This window comes from Beta vulgaris, chromosome 7 (assembly GCF_026745355.1).
Source record: "Beta vulgaris subsp. vulgaris cultivar EL10 chromosome 7, EL10.2, whole genome shotgun sequence".
Classification (NCBI taxonomy): Eukaryota; Viridiplantae; Streptophyta; class Magnoliopsida; order Caryophyllales; family Amaranthaceae; genus Beta; species Beta vulgaris.
Window position 1 is genome coordinate 14243283 of NC_079208.1, and position 15910 is coordinate 14259192.

The 15910-nt window shown below is 35.3% G+C and overlaps 2 protein-coding genes and 1 pseudogene across 2 annotated transcripts; all 3 read right to left on the reverse strand.

Annotated features, from left to right (window-relative positions):
* Positions 1 to 10264: 10264 nt before the first annotated feature.
* Positions 10265 to 11629, reverse strand: LOC104898818 (uncharacterized). Its single transcript, XM_010685925.1, has one exon. The coding sequence runs from the start codon at positions 11627 to 11629 to the stop codon at positions 10265 to 10267; it is 1365 nt and encodes a 454-aa protein (XP_010684227.1).
* A 666-nt stretch (positions 11630 to 12295) lies between these two features.
* LOC125491840 (secreted RxLR effector protein 78-like) lies at positions 12296 to 12736 on the reverse strand. The gene has a single exon (XM_048633911.1). It carries the CDS (start codon positions 12734 to 12736, stop codon positions 12296 to 12298), a length of 441 nt encoding a protein of 146 aa, XP_048489868.1.
* A 1389-nt stretch (positions 12737 to 14125) lies between these two features.
* Positions 14126 to 15542, reverse strand: LOC125499455 (uncharacterized; annotated as a pseudogene).
* Positions 15543 to 15910: the final 368 nt, after the last annotated feature.

Below are 15910 nucleotides of genomic sequence, written 5' to 3' on the forward strand. Positions count from 1 at the left end.
GTATAACTTGTGCTTACCAAATAAGATCCACGGTTCTTATAAGATAATAATAATAATACTCAAGAATCCATGTAAAACATGATTCAATCTAACTTACATTAATTCACTCACGAATTAATAAATGAACTTGAATTATTCTGCTTGCATCAAACCTCCATACAAACATTTATAATCATAAATACTTCTAGTTTACATGTAGCACACAGGCAAATAACATGTAAAACAATTCCAGTAATCATATATATGAACAAATAGAGTCCTATACATGATACTAATAAATAAAACATTACTAGAGCATGCTTCTAAATCATATAGCACGTAGACAATGTACGTACCTTGTATAAACAAATCTGTAGGCCACTTTTACTCGCTAAAAGTCTCCTACTACGAAATCTCCGCCTAAAAAATAAAGTAATGAAATAAATATCTCGTACTAAAAATTTACAGCAACTTTAAAACGAGCAAAACCCCCTTAAACGTGTTTTAAAATCGTTTTTACGTACCAAACTTTCGTTATTTTTAATCGCTAGTATAGTACAACTATTCTAGTGATTAAAAATCATTTAAAACCTTAAAATACTTATTTTCTAGAAATTACAGCATTTATAAAATTTAATAAATCTTCTGAAAATTATTTTAATAAATATAAAATTATATACTAACCAAATCTCATGATTTATACTTTATAAATATAGTTTCTAGTGATTAAAAATCCTAAAAACTATAAATTTCATGATAAAAACTGAAATAAACTTAACATATAAAATCTGGAATTTATTATACTAATAAACATAATGGCCGAAATATTTTTAGGCATATAAAACAGTAATTTAAATCATAAACATGCTAATTAATAATAAAATAATATAAAAACTAGTACTTTAATGGAATCTTGAAGAGGAAGAAAAGAAAAACAACCACAACAATGGAGGAAGGAAGGCCAGACAGCACAGCAGCAGCAGGAAATTTCGGCTGAATCAAAGATTTGTGACGTTTCTTGTTCGACAAGAAACGTTACTTGAAGAAGAAGAAACAACTTTTGAGAGAAAATCAAGAATGGCGCACAAGGAGGAGAGAGAAGGAAAGAAGCGCCGAGTGAGAGAGAGGAGAGAATCACGTGGAAAGAGGAGAGAGAAATAAAGTGTGCAGGGTAAAATTTGGGTTTTTAGGATATTTAAATAGAGGTTTTTCCTTTTGGGCTTAGGAAAAGAGATTTTAATAAATGAAACTTTGATGACTAATAAGATGGGCTAATTAGGACTTTAGTCATCAAATAACCCTTTCCCTTTTTATCACTTTTGGGCTTTCGATTCCATTAAGCTTCCTTTTCAAATATACTTTTAGTAATTAAAAGTCTTATTAAAACATGCTTAATTAAAACATTACAATTTTTATTAAGCTATGAAAAATATTTTTAGTTGACTTTTAAAATAGTCAACCCTTTTTAAAAGTCAAATCGTTTTCCAAACTCATTTGGATTTAAATATAACTACATAAATACTTTAATATATTTATGAAAATTCTTTAAAATTGTGGGGGATTACACGAGTCTTTGGATGTAAATGTTTTGTCCATAATAACGGAAAGGACAACTTAGGGAAGTTTGGTGCTAGAAGTGATGAGGATATGTTTCTAGGATATGCCTCAAGTAATAAAGCTTATTGTGTTTACAATAACCGAACAATGTGTGTCGAGCAAAGTGTCCATTTAATATTTGATGAAACTAAATCCTTGCAGGAACAAAATCATGATGATAACTTTGAAATTGGTTTAACTTGCTCTGAAGAGTCTAATCATTCTGATGATGAACTAACCCCTGCAGGAAAAGAGAAGAAGCAAGTTCCTGATCCAGAGAACCTTGTGCCTGATCCTCCTAAGGAACAAGCAATAGGAGAAACTCAGGAAGATATAGTTACTCCTAAACCTGAAGAAGATAAAATGAATTAACCACCTCAAGAAACTCAAGAAGCAACCAAGATATTTTTGATCCAAAGCCTTGGAAACACCAAAATTCTCATCCCTTAGAACTAATTATAAGTGATATTGAAAAGGGAACTCAAACGAGATCCCAAATAAAGAATTTTTATGCTTTTCATGCCTTCTTATCTATAAGGATCATTTCGAAGCACTCAAAGAGGCTGATTGGATAAATGCAATGCAAGAAGAACTGAATGAATTCAAGAGGAACAAGGTCTGGCACCTGGAGACTAAGCCAAAGAACTAGAAAGTTATTGGTCTTAAATGGGTCTTTAGGAACAAGCTGGATGAACATGGAATAATGGTGAGGAACAAGACTAGACTTGTAGCCAAAGGGTCCAATCAACAAGAAGGTATTGATTTCGATGAAACTTTTACTCCTGTTGCAAGGATAGAAATAATTAGAATCTCGATTGCATTTGTTGCATTCATGGGATTCGAGTTGTACCAAATGGACGTAAAATGTGCGTTTTTAAATGGATTTTTACTTGAAGACATCTATGTGGAACAACCTCCTGGATTCGAGAATCCCGATCTTCCAAATCTGGTCTATAAGCTTGAAAAAGCTCTTTATGGGTTGAAACAAGCTCCTAGATCTTGGTACGAAAGGTTGTCAAAATTCTTGCTTTTACATGATTTCATAAGAGGTAAAGTTGATAGAACCCTGTTCCTTCAATCGAAAGTAACAGACATATTAGTAGTTAAGATTTATGTTGATGATATAATATTTGGTGCTACTAATGATCGTCTTTGTAAGGAGTTTGCTGATCTTATGAGTAGTGAGTTTGAAATGAGTCTGATGGGAGAATTAAACTTCTTTTTGGGATTACAGATCAAGCAAACTGAAAGAGGAACCATGATCCATCAACAAAAATATGTTAAGGAACTACTGAATAAATATGGATTCGAATAATAAAAAACACCAACACTCCCATAGGAACAGGAACAAGGTTAGATAAAGATACAAATGGTAAGTGTGTGAATGAGAAACAACAGAGGTATGATTGGTTCTTTACTCCACTTAAATACAAGTAGACCTGATATTGCTTTTAGTGTTGGTTTATGTGCACGATTCCAGTCAAATCCAAAAGAATCTCACTTAACTGCCATTAAGAGAATTCTCAAATATTTATTTGAAAGGAAGCAATGACTTATGTTTGGTCTATCCTCAAATTGATATTTTTCACCTTGTAAGTTATTCGGATGTGAATTATGTTGGGACTTGGTTAATTGAAAAAGCACATCAGGCATTGTTTAGTATCTAGGAACAAGCTTGGTATCATGGAGTTCAAAGAAGCAAAATACATTTGCTTTGTCCACTGCAGAGGCAGAGGCAGAGCATCTGGCAGCTGCTGCATGCACTAGTAGAAAAAGGTTGATTTGTGTCGGACCTAGGACCCTATTTGCGTCGGACTTGGGTCCGACGGCACAGGTCTCGATGCAGATGACCTAGAACTGATCTGCGTCGTATGTGGAAACGACGCAGATGTTTTAGCTATTGGCGTCGCACGTTGTATACTACAGGCGGGTTATAAAGGGATATAAGTGGAATTTGCGTCGCACATAGCAGGGGGTGTGACGCAAATCTGTCATCTACGTCGCACCTTGCGCCATGTGCAACGCAAATGACCTCGTGTAAAAAATAAAAAAAATGTAGTACCAAAGCATGAATGCTTTAGTACTGCATTCGAGGAAAAAAAAAACGAGACATAAATTAAACGAAATCAGAACAAAAACGCAGTAACAAAAGAAACGAAATCATAAATTAAACGCAGTAACAAAAAACGAGATGTAACAGAAACGAAATTAAATGAGATAACATACAAATTGTCTTGCGTCGATTAAGAAACAAAAAAAATCTAACAAATATCAAAAAAAAATATTCAGATCTAACATACAACAAAAAAACGAAATTAAAAAACTAAACCTAAAAAAATAACCAGATGTAACAGACAGAAATTTCACTAAATATATTAAATACAAATCGCGAAATGGAACGAACAAAATTCGCCAAAAACCAGATCCTGTTCTTCAATCTCGTTTTTCAATCTCGTTCTTCAAATCTCTTTCTTCAAATCGCCAAAACCCAGATCTAATAGAAAGAAATCTCGTTCTTCTCAAAACTCGTTCTTCAAATTTAAAAAATAAACATAAATATGGCAAAACAAAGAAATTCAGAATAAAATTTGAACTAAAAATTCCTGAGAATCGCGAAATGGAACGAACGAAATTTGCTGCTCTTCTTCGAACGTTAGATCTGAGAAAGGTTTGGTGTTTTTTCAATTTTCATCGCTGCTCTTCTTTGAATGTGATGTTGTTGTTGGTGTTTGAAGCGGCGGAGTTTAAAAAATAACGAATGTGATGTCGTCGTTGGTGTTTGAAGCGGCGGTGTTCGACGGAGATTCCTCAGGAAACAACGAAGAGAGAGAAAGAGGGAGGGAGATAATCTTGTTTTTATTCATCTTCACGACGTCGTTGAGCTGCTACTACTACTACGCCATAGTTGGTGTTTGAAGAGAGAGAGAGAGAGAGAGAGAGAGAGAGAGAGAGAGAGAGAGAGGCACTGAGAATTGAGAGGGAGGGAGAGGCGTGTGAGGCTAGGGTTTCTGAAATGAAAAATGTATAGTGGGCCTCGTGAAATAAAATGGGTATAGTGGCCTCAATATGCGTCGCACATTGAATAGGTGCGATGCAAATGGGTATTTTGCAACGCACCTAAAAGACGTGCGACGCATATAGTTTGAATTTTTTTTTAATGTAGAGACGATTTGTGTCGCATGAGTCAGGGTATCCGATGCACATTTGGCTTTTGCAATGCATGTAAAGCATGTGCGACGCAAATGGGACATATCTGGTGCTTATGTGCCCATGTTGTGCGTCGCACTCCACCCACATGCGACGCAAATCCCAATTGTGCGTCGTTTCCGTTTCTGTGCGACGCAATTGAGGGGACGCAAATCGTCCTTTTTCTACTAGTGATGTTGTTCTGAGGTCCTCTGGATCAAGCAACAGATAAGAGACTTTGGTATTAAGTTTAAGTGTGTTCCTATCTACTGTGTTAATACAACTGCTATTTGCATTTCCAAGGATCCAGTTCATCATTCAAGAGTCAAGTATATACACATTAGGCATCATTTTCTTAAGGACAATGTAGAAAAAGGTCTAGTAAAAGTTGAATTTTGTCCTACTGAAAATCAAATAGCTGACATATTGACTAAACCACTTCCTAGAGAAAAGTTTGAGAAAATTCGCTTAGAGCTAGGAATGATTAGAATTTATTAAGTGTGCTACTTCAAATAAAACCCTTAGTTACAAAAATTACAATAAGTGGCCAGTAAGATGTTGTGAATTTATTCATACATTACACAGTCATGGTAAAGGACTCGTATCTCGTCTTCATAATACTCCCTTTATTTTCCTCGCATATACTTGAACAAAAAATAGTAAGAGCTATGTACATATAGCTTAAATTTGTAACATGCATGAATTCACACCTTCTCCTTTTTTTATATACATATTCTTTCTATTTTTTTTTTTTTTTTTTTTTAGAGAACGTATTGTGTCGGACTCGTCCGACCATAATCTTTGGTCGGACGACTTTCAGGTGGTTCCAATTTTTTTTCAGTTAGTCTTAATTTTTTTTCAGGTAGTCTTAATTTTTTTTCAGGTAGTCTTCATTTGTTTTCAGGTAGTCTTCATTTTGTTTTCAGTTAGTCTTCTTTTTTTTTCAGTTGGTTTTTGTACTTCAGGTAGACTTACTTTGGGTTTCAGTTGGTCTTTATTCTTTTTCAGGTAGTCTTCATTTGTTTTCAGGTAGTCTTCATTTTGTTTTCAGTTAGTCTTCTTTTTTTTCCAGTTGGTTTTTGTACTTCAGTTAGACTTACTTTGGGTTTCAGTTAGTCTTTATTCTTTTTCAGGTAGTCTTCATTTTTTTTCAGGTAGTCTTCATTCTTTTTTAGGTAGTCTTCATTTTTTTTTCAGGTAGTCCAACTGAAAGAAAACAAAGTCCAACTGAAACAAAACAAAGTCCAACTGAAAGAAACACAAAGTCCAACTGAAAGAAAACAAAGTCCAACTGAATGAAAACAAAGTCCAACTGAAAGAAAACAAAGTCCAACTGAAAGAAAACAATGTCCAACTGAAAGAAAACAAAGTCCAACTGAAACAAAACAAAGTCCAACTGAAACACAAAACACTAACCTCTGCTTTCTCTCACTTTCTCCTTCTTCTTCTGCCAGTTAAAAGTTACTTTCACGTACAGAAACAAGCTTGAATTTGTCAACAATGTCGAGATGGCTGGTTTTTCCTTCTATATGTATAGAGATACATAAGATGAACAAACCTTCATTAGAGGGTAGAAGGTTATTGTCTTCAACAACGACGTCGTCCCAAAAAAAGTCTTAGATTCCTTCATTTGTTGGTCAATACGTTCTCATTGTGTATTTATGATCTTATTCTTTTTCTTCCTTACTCGAATAAAACCAAGGATGAGAAGTTGAGATGATTTTGGCATAGCCAAGGTTTTAATTTATAGCAGTACTCGAATAAAACCAAGGATGAGGCCTTGGTTGGCCGACTACGTTGCCGGAGGTATGTGATGGGGGGCAATGGAGGGTTCTTGATGTTGTCGGGGTCACTGTGAATCTTCAATGATAATGATGAAGAAGGACGCGTTATTATTGTTGGTGAATTTACTGGGCTCAGTCCGTCTGACGAGAATATTGGGTCAGACGGTCTGACCCAATACTTTCACTTTTTTTTATTCCATTCTCTTTGTCAATAAATTCATTATCCTTACTCATTCATCCCCCAGAATTTTTTTTACAATGCTTCACCGGCGTTCATGTACAAACCTTAAAAAAAAATTCAACGGATTTAAAAAAGGAAAGGGAAAAGTTGTATTTATTTTCTTTTTCCATCTCTCAAAAATCTACCCAATTAAAAGTATAAAACCCCATCACGTCAATCCATATTTACACGGCAAATTCACCTCTTTTACTCCAAAACCATTAACTCTGCAAAACCACTTCTTTCTCTATCCTCAAAACCTCTCAACCTCATCTTCTTCACCAAAACTCTCAAATGGCTCCCAAAAGAAACACCTCTGATGACACCCAGAATTTTCCGACCGAAAAATCTTCACCCCTGGTGGATTATAATTGAAGTGAGACTGAATCTTCCAATTCAAATGCAAATTCTATGGGCTCTCAAGAAAATTCGACAAAACATGAAGAAATTTCTCCAAAGAAGGAAATTGGTTCCCACACAATGGGGGTAAGAAATCTAAGTCTTCAAAATACAATATAGGGTTCTGTGTTGACTTTTCGTGGTGCAAGAAAGTTACATGGAGTCAATTTCTTGATCTTGTCAAATTTCAAAAATGGGTTAAAGTGTTAAGTTTTGATGAGGGTCTTTATGAGAGCGAGTTTATTGCGAGTTTCGAAAACAATGAGGGTTTGTGCAATGGTGTTGTGAATGGCAAGATAATCAAGCTTACTGAAAAATTATTGTGTGAGTGGTTTGAGGTACCAACTGAAGGGTACAAAGACTATGTTAAGGGTAGGGCAAAATTGAATGTTAATGGTGCCTCTAATGCAACCATTCTGGGCTACTTTGGGGGGGTAAGGATGCTAAGTTGTCCCTAAAAAAGAGTTATCTCCTTTCCACATATTTCTCTTTCACATAGTTTGATGTTTTATTTTACCAAGAACCTCCAAGAGGACTCAAGCAAGCCTCATGAATCTTTGTTTGATGTTTTGCCTTGCTAAGAATATAAAAATTAACTTCCTTGCTTTAATGATCTCTCATCTTTCTTAATGTCTTTCCCACAATACTGAGGTTGAGTATGCCAACCTCAATTCTGTTATTCTCAAGAAGAACCAAATCAAAATTTCTTCTAGTACCTCCTTTGATCTTGAGCCTGATAACTATTTGACCAACGATACTCGATCACTGAATTTTTGTTTGCTAATAATATGAGATAGGTTACTACTTTTAGTCATTGATTAACGATTTTAGTTTTATATCATATTATAATTTGGATCGATACCAGTAATTTTATTCCTGACTTTTTTATTCATTTTTGTTGTTAGGTGATAAAACATATTAAGCTTTTATTTTAGGTGTTAGGTGATAAAAATATTAAGCTTTTAAATTTTGATTGATAACGTCATTATGTATAGATGCTTAAATGAGATTTTTCACCTATATTATGGATGCTCAAACTGAGAGGAAAAATTTGTAACAATTAGTCTTGATGATGGAATTTAGCCAAGCACTAATCTTGTGAGAAAAATGATAGCTTGATAATTGGTATTTGAAATTGGACTTAACTACGTGTAACATTTTCCTAAAATGGAATAATTAATTTCTTTTTCTACTTTTGCTTTTCTTTTCTCTTTATCTATCTCCAATCACATGGGGCCCTCTCTTTTTTTCCCTTCTACCTCTCTCCTACCCAAATTTTGCATTGGAGTTGATGAAGAAAAGTGTTGCAAGTAAAAAAAAATGGAGGAAGTATATAAATTCGAATTTCTAATCTGAATTTCGTATATTATTGTGGTTGGTTTAAACTTGATTATAGCACTATAAGTGCAATATTTTTATTAGAATTTTTATATGCATAGTTCTTTAAAACTCTGATGAGTTAAGGCCCATATTTTTTTTTTGCTCTGGGCCCATAATGTTCTGCAGATTTTTATATCCAATAATATTTATAATGTAAAATGTAAATAGTATTCTAGCTACTTAAAGGGCTCTGTTGCAGATTCCAGTTTATTTCTTTCTCCTTCTCCGGTGGAGGGAGCTTTGGAAAGTATGAATGGCTTTACTATTATCTCAATTAACCATATTTTTCTGGTGCTTAAGAGTCAAAGAATAATAAGTTGCATATTCAGCTAGTAGCCTCAAACTTTACCATTATCTTATGGCACAATATATTTTCACTTAGTAGCAAGTGATTAAGTGAATACTTCCGAGCAGCAGGTGATAGCTTAGTGGTATTCACATCACCTCCGATTCCAGAGGTCAAGAGATCGAGTCTCACCCCTTGCAAGGAGAGATCCCCAATTTCCTCCTTTCCTTGCAAGGGACTTCGTTTTACCTTATAAAAAAAGTGAATACTTTCTTCGTTCTGTTTTAAATGAAACGTTTGCTTTTTCACGCAACCAAACACACTTTTTAATCATTAATATCATTAGTTGTGCACATAAAAAATATAAAAAAGTTATAATTTGATAATATGCATCGAGACAAATCTAACAAGATCCCACTTGACTATGTTTTTCTTTATATAATAGCGATAAATTGGAGTCAAAATTGATCAATGAATAGTATCATTTCACCCAATATTTAATTCATTTAAAACAGAACAGAGGAAGTATTAAAAAATAACTCCTAGGAAAACACTTCCGGGAGTTTCCACAATTTTATTACACCTCGGACAATTAGTAAACGTAACCACCCAATTTGTATTGTCATTCTTTTTCACATTAAGTGCTCCTAGATGTGATATCTGAGCATCTTCAATTCTCACATCTACGGGAAATTGGGGAATCAAATCAAACTGAAAACCCTTATGAGAGAGATAGAAAGAAAGTATAATAAATGCAATAGCGATAGAGATATTTTCTCTCTTCAAAAATATTGAATTCAACATTATTTTACCTCTATCTCTTTCACGAGGGTTGCCAACCCTCAGGGTCATCCAATCATTTTCGAGAAAATCTAGAGTTATTACTCAGCTCCATTAATATTGGTTGTACAAGGAGCCTAGAGAGAGAAAATTGAAACCAGTCGATTAACCAATCAAATTTGAGTATTAGATTAAGTAAAAAGGTGAAAAATCAATTATGGCAAATATGTAATAAATGAGATATTTTTTACTACTTTAAACTATGTGTCACTTACTATTGTTAAATTTCCCTAAAAGAACAACGTATCACTTGTTAAAAAAGGATGAAGTATTTCTATATGTTTTTTGAAATTTTATGGTAGGTGCTCTTCAACTTATTCTTGTTTAAACTTAATTTATATTTGTAAACTTAACTTAATTTTGCCTAACTGAAGTTATTTTTGCTGAATCTATCTTGTTGAATTTAACTTATTTTTGATTAACTTAACTTATTTTGATCCTAGCCCCACAATTCCATATTTGCCTAAATTACGGAGTAAATGAGCTTCTAAATGTAGCATCTCACTAGTGACCTTTTCAAGATCTTAACTTGTCACATCAATTTGAATTTCTTTTTTTTTTTGACAAAGGGTAAAGAAAGGATAGAAAAGGAGGCTAGCTCATTCTTGCCGAAATAGCAAGATTATGGGCTAATTTCACCTCCTCCCTACTTACCTTAATGCAAGAAATATACAAGAAACTATTAGCTTTTCTCCTAATGTCCCGTATGATGTTGTCAATGTTTTGATTTGTACCGAGCTTGTTTTTTAGTGCCATGATAACTTCACTATTATCTGATTTTATTATGAGACCCGCGCTTCTCCATTCCATATCCGAGATTGCTTTCAAGACCGCATAAGCTTCCGTTTGAACGGCAGAATTCGCAAAAATCTTCGTCGCTGATTCTTCTCTAGGATCATTGTTTAGGTTCTTCCATGCTATTGCCGCTTGGCACTGGTTAGTGCGTACATTCTTCTTCCACGCACCATCTACAACAATTGTTTTCACGTTGTCTACAGCCTCCTTCCCTATAGACCATTCGAGGTGGCGCGGATCTTCAACTTCCAAGCACTGATCCCGCAGACCTGTTATCTCTTTCCGGTTTCTTCTCTCTTTTCCGGCTCTTAAAGAATGCTCTTTGATTATACTCATTATTCTCTCCGGGTTAGTAGACATCCCCTTGAAGGTTACTTCATTTCTGTGGATCCAGATTCCCCACAAGGTAGAAACAAAGTCTATTTCCATCGACATTCCCTCTTCTTTCTTTTTTTTTTTTTGAACAAGTTCAAAAAAGTTCTTAATCCATTCCTGAATCGGAAGGTTTATGCCATTCGAAGCCACAATTCCTAAGGAGCAACTCCAAATTCTTTGAACAATGTGACAATCTCGAAACAGATGTTCTAGTGACTCGCTTTTCTTGTTGCACAAGCGACAAGTGACATTGATCCCCTTAATTTTCCTTCTAGTGAGATTATCAGTTGTTGGCAGGGCATTGTTGAAAATTTTCCATAGGAAGTGTTTCCACTTCGGGAAAATGTTTGATTTCCAGAACTGGTTCCAGAAAGATGAGTTTGAAACAAGGTTTGTGGCTTCTCCATTTAGAAACCAATAACCAGATTTAACTATGAAGTTTCCAGACTTAGTATGACTCCACCCAATCTCATCCTCAGTCTCATGTTGAGGAATATGGGTGGCGAAAATCTCTCTTGCTTCAGCTGCTGGGAATAAGTTCCAGATGATGGAAGGCCTCCACCTTTTATTATGATCAATCAGATCTGAAACCCTTGCAACTTGAGCTCTCGAAGCATGATTTTCCGGGAAGTTTGGTTTAAGATGAATATTAGGGTGCCACCTATCCGAATCAATGTTAATTGACCTCCCGTTTCCGAACCTCTTGAAAAGACCCTCCTTAAAAGCTCGACAAGCACCAAAAAGGATGCGGAAAGCGAAAGAGCTATTTTTCGGAGTCTCGTTATCCATTACCATTTGAATTGGGTCCTTTTTGTATTTAGCAACATACAATTCATGGATGAGGGAATCCTTACTCTTGTGAATTCCTCCAAGCTTGATTAAAGAGCATATACTTGTTCGTATGAGAGATATTTCTAAAGCTTAGACCTCCATGAGACTTATGTTTTTCCAGAAGTTCTCTTTTTCGCTAGTAGATTGGAGTTTTGTCCATTGACAACGACCACCAGAACTTCAGCAGCATTGAAGTTATCTTCCTTGTGATTTATGGGGAAGCAAGTAAACATAAATGATGTTTGAAGCCAAGGAAGATAAGATGGTGTTGATGAAAATAAGCTTGCCAGTTTGAGAGAGATTGGTGAATTTCCACGATAGAATCTTATCTGCTGTTTTAGAGATTATGCTATTGAAGACTGCCGAAGATCTACCATCTACCTCCATTGGGCAGCCTAAGTAGGTCCCGATTTTGACCTTATCCGAAACCCCCAGAGGTTTCCTCATGATCTTTCTGAATTTTTGAGGCGTATTAGGGCTGAAAATAACATGAGATTTGTCGAAATTGATCATTTCCCCCGATTTTTCACAAAAAGTAGAGAGAACATTCTTGATTGCCCAACAATTTTTGTGGTTAGCTTTGAAGAAAAATAAAGCGTCATCTGCAAAGAAGAGATGAGAGATTTAAGGAGCGCTTCTGGCAATCTTTAGGCCTTCCAAATCCTTTGAAGCTTGAAGCTTCGAGAGATTCTTCGAAAGGACTTCCATGCAGAGAATGAAGATGTAGGAGGAGAGGGGATCTCCCTGGCGAAGGCCCACAGAGAGAGAGAATACTTTGGAAGGTTCACCATTAACCAGAACTGAATAAGAAACTTTTGAAATACACTGCATGATCCAAATCACCCAACGATCTGGGAATTTCATCCTCCTAAGCATAGCTTCGACAAAATCCCATCTAATCCTATCGTATGCTTTGCTTGGATCCACCTTGATAATCCCTGCAAAGTTATTTCCTTTCTTCCTTCTTCTCACCCAATTGATTATTTCATGAGAGATAAAACAGTTGTCAAACATTTGTCTTCCCAGGACAAAGGCATTTTGATACTTATCCACAATATCACCCATCACCAATTTTAACCTGTTGGCTAGAGTTTTCGCAATGATCTTGTATGAGGTGTTGCACAAGCTAATGGGAAGATCTTCCAGAAACGAGATCAAAGCAATCAAAAATGCGGAGGGGATTTGGACAACAGGCCAGTTGCAGATTAAAAGATTATTTTTGGAGAGCTTCAAAGAAATCTATCAATGTGGAAGGGGCAATGGAATAGGAATTCAACATAAGGACCTCTTTTTCGCTCCGGTTTCAACCCTTTCACAGCACCATATTGATCTTCTAAGTATGTCGTTCTCTAGTAAGGAAATCAAAGAAGCATGCTTTAGCTCTAAGATTCTGAAGTCCCCGGGGCCTGATGGCACGCCCCCAGCTTTCTTCCATCAAAACTGGAACATAGTGGGTACGGATGTTATTAATAGCGTCAACTCTTTCCTTTCTTCAGGGTTCTTGCTCAAAGAACAAAACAGGACTTTCATCACCCTGATTCCAAAGAAAGACAGGCCACAAGAAACAAAGGATCAATTTGAATTTCATTTTTCACATTTACTTGACTTATTTTTGCCAAATTTAATTTTTTTTCTTCTGAACTTAACTTATTTTGCTGAACTTAACTTATTATTGTTGAATTTAACTTATTTTACATAATATTATTTTAGTAACTTGAGGACAACAAACTCTTACATTTTGTGAACCCAAAGTTTTTATTATAAATTTACCCACCACTAGTATTGCATTCATTTTCGGAGTATTTTTTTTGTTAAAATAAGTTTCTATATACATATACTAAGTATGAGATCCGATTCGTGGCGGAAATTTTTTTCAAATAAAATTTGGGGGTCTGCACAATTGGTTACAGGAGGGGGGATGGATAGTTTATCACTTCTCCATATTAAAATCAAGGAAATTGATATATCAAATGTAATTGATAATCTAGAATCATGGAGTAAAGAAAAGTGGGAAGGAAATAAGCGAACTTGGCTCTTGAACAACCACAAAGAGAGATTTTTTACGACTTCTTTTGGACTTTAGCAAAACTTAGAAATGGAATTTTATTTATTAAAACCAAAATATATAGTTTGACAGTAAAACTTAGAAAACAAAAATTTCATGAATAAAACGCAACATGATGATAAAATATTAAGTCATACTAGTATTACCTTATATAGACTACAATTTACAGCAATGTAAGAGCAACTCCAATGGTAAGCAAAATGGAGTTTGGCTTAAAATGCCACCTAGATTTATCTAGCTAAAGTATACTTTAAGCCAAAACACCTCCAATGGTTTAGCCAAACTCCATTTAGCTTGAGTAGGTCCCACTTGTCATTCATCTTTTGTATTTTATTTTTGACACAATACTCACTTATTATTAATTGGAACAAATTGTAGATAAATTTTTGTACATATAAAATTTATAAAAGAGTAAATAAAAGCACAAATTGGAAAAAAAAAAATTATACGTCTTGTGAAAAAAAAAAAGTCGATTAAAGATAAATATAAAATCTGAAAATATGCTTGAATTACAAACCCATAAACTTTTTTGAAGGAAAAGAACAACATGGCATATTTAGGAATTTAAACAACAATAATTAGGAATTTAAATAAACAACACATTAATTATCATCTTGGCTTCCAAAACGTGTCCAAATGTGTTCGACAAGATCCGCTTTGAGTTGATGATGCATTTGTCTATCCCGGATGGCTACATCCCTTGCGAGATATGCTTGAAAATCTTGAGCATGTCCATGTTGAACGTCCTCAACAGCATGTGGTGAAAAATCATAGTCCGGAAAGTTTCGCGAGTATGTGTGTCTCTCATCTTCAACAATCATATTATGCAATATAATACACGCTTCCATAATATCGTGGAGCTTACTTTTATGCCAACACCGTGCTGGGCTTGAAGTACTCCAAATGCTCTCTCCACATCTTTTCTTGCACTTTCATGTTTACGTTTGAAGCATATTCTCTTGGGATCTTGAGGGTGTGGGAAGCTTTTAACGAATGCAGCCCATTCAGGATATATACCATCTGTAAGATAGTACCCCATATTGTAGTCACTACCATTAATAGTGAAATGAACTTCAGGAGAAACTCCTTGTAAACTCTCCTGAAACAAGTTTGATCTACTCAAGACATTAAGGTCGTTGTTCGAACCAGCCACACCAAAAAATGCATGCAATATCCAAAGGTCCACCGAGGCGACTGCTTCAAGCATTATTGTAGGATGTCCGTGGTCACCTCGTGTGTACTAACCTTTCCATGCGACCGGACAATTTTTCCAAGCCCAATGCATGCAATCAAGACTACCAAGCATGCTAGGAAAACCATGACACTCTTCATGCAACTTTAGCAGTCGCTGAACATCATATAAGTGGTTTTCTCATGTAAACCCCTCCAAAAACTTCAATAATATTACGACAAAATTTAAATAAACATTCAATAGCAGTGCTCTCACTAATTTTAATATACTCATCAAGAGCATCAGCAGGGGTTGCATAAGCAAGTATGCGAATAGTTGCGGTGCATTTTTGAAGTGGAGACAAACCTACTTTATTAGCTGCATCACTCCTTTGCGTGAAAAATGCTGACTTACTTTCAAGTGCATCTACTATACGCATGAACAGTTCCCTCCTCTTCCTAAACCGTCTTCGAAACGTTGACGCAGGATATACAAGGTTCAGGAGAAAAGTAGTCTCGATAAAGGCGTGCTGCACCACCTTCACGATCCCGGGGAACGATTGATCTAGGCGGATTTGAAATTTGTTGATATAAGTAAAGCCCCATTTGAGCTCGTCAGTGTCGTCCCAAAATTCATCATCCATCTCCTTCATCCAATCAGTATTATTTGATGAGCTTGGATTATCAGACATTTTGAGGAGATTAATAATGTAGGTATAAAGAGAGAAAATTGAGAAGATGAACTATGAGTTGTGAATCTTTACAATAGATATGACATATATATAGAGAGAGAAAATTGATTCCAAACGGCTAGTTGCCAACAACTAAATTCAAACGGCTAGTTTCCAACCACTAAATCCAAAGAGCTAGTTGCCAACAACTAAATTCAAACGGCTAGTTTCCAACCATTACATCCAAACGACTAGTTTCCAATCACTAAATCCAAACGGCTAGATTCCAGCCACTACATCCAAACTACTAATTTCCATTACATAAAGACTTTC

What these genes read in the sequence shown, in the direction of transcription:
- LOC104898818 (XM_010685925.1), bottom strand. Translation starts at nt 11,629, where the DNA reads ATGGATAACGAGACTCCGAAAAATAGCTCTTTCGCTTTCCGCATCCTT.
- LOC125491840 (XM_048633911.1), bottom strand. Translation starts at nt 12,736, where the DNA reads ATGGGTGATATTGTGGATAAGTATCAAAATGCCTTTGTCCTGGGAAGA.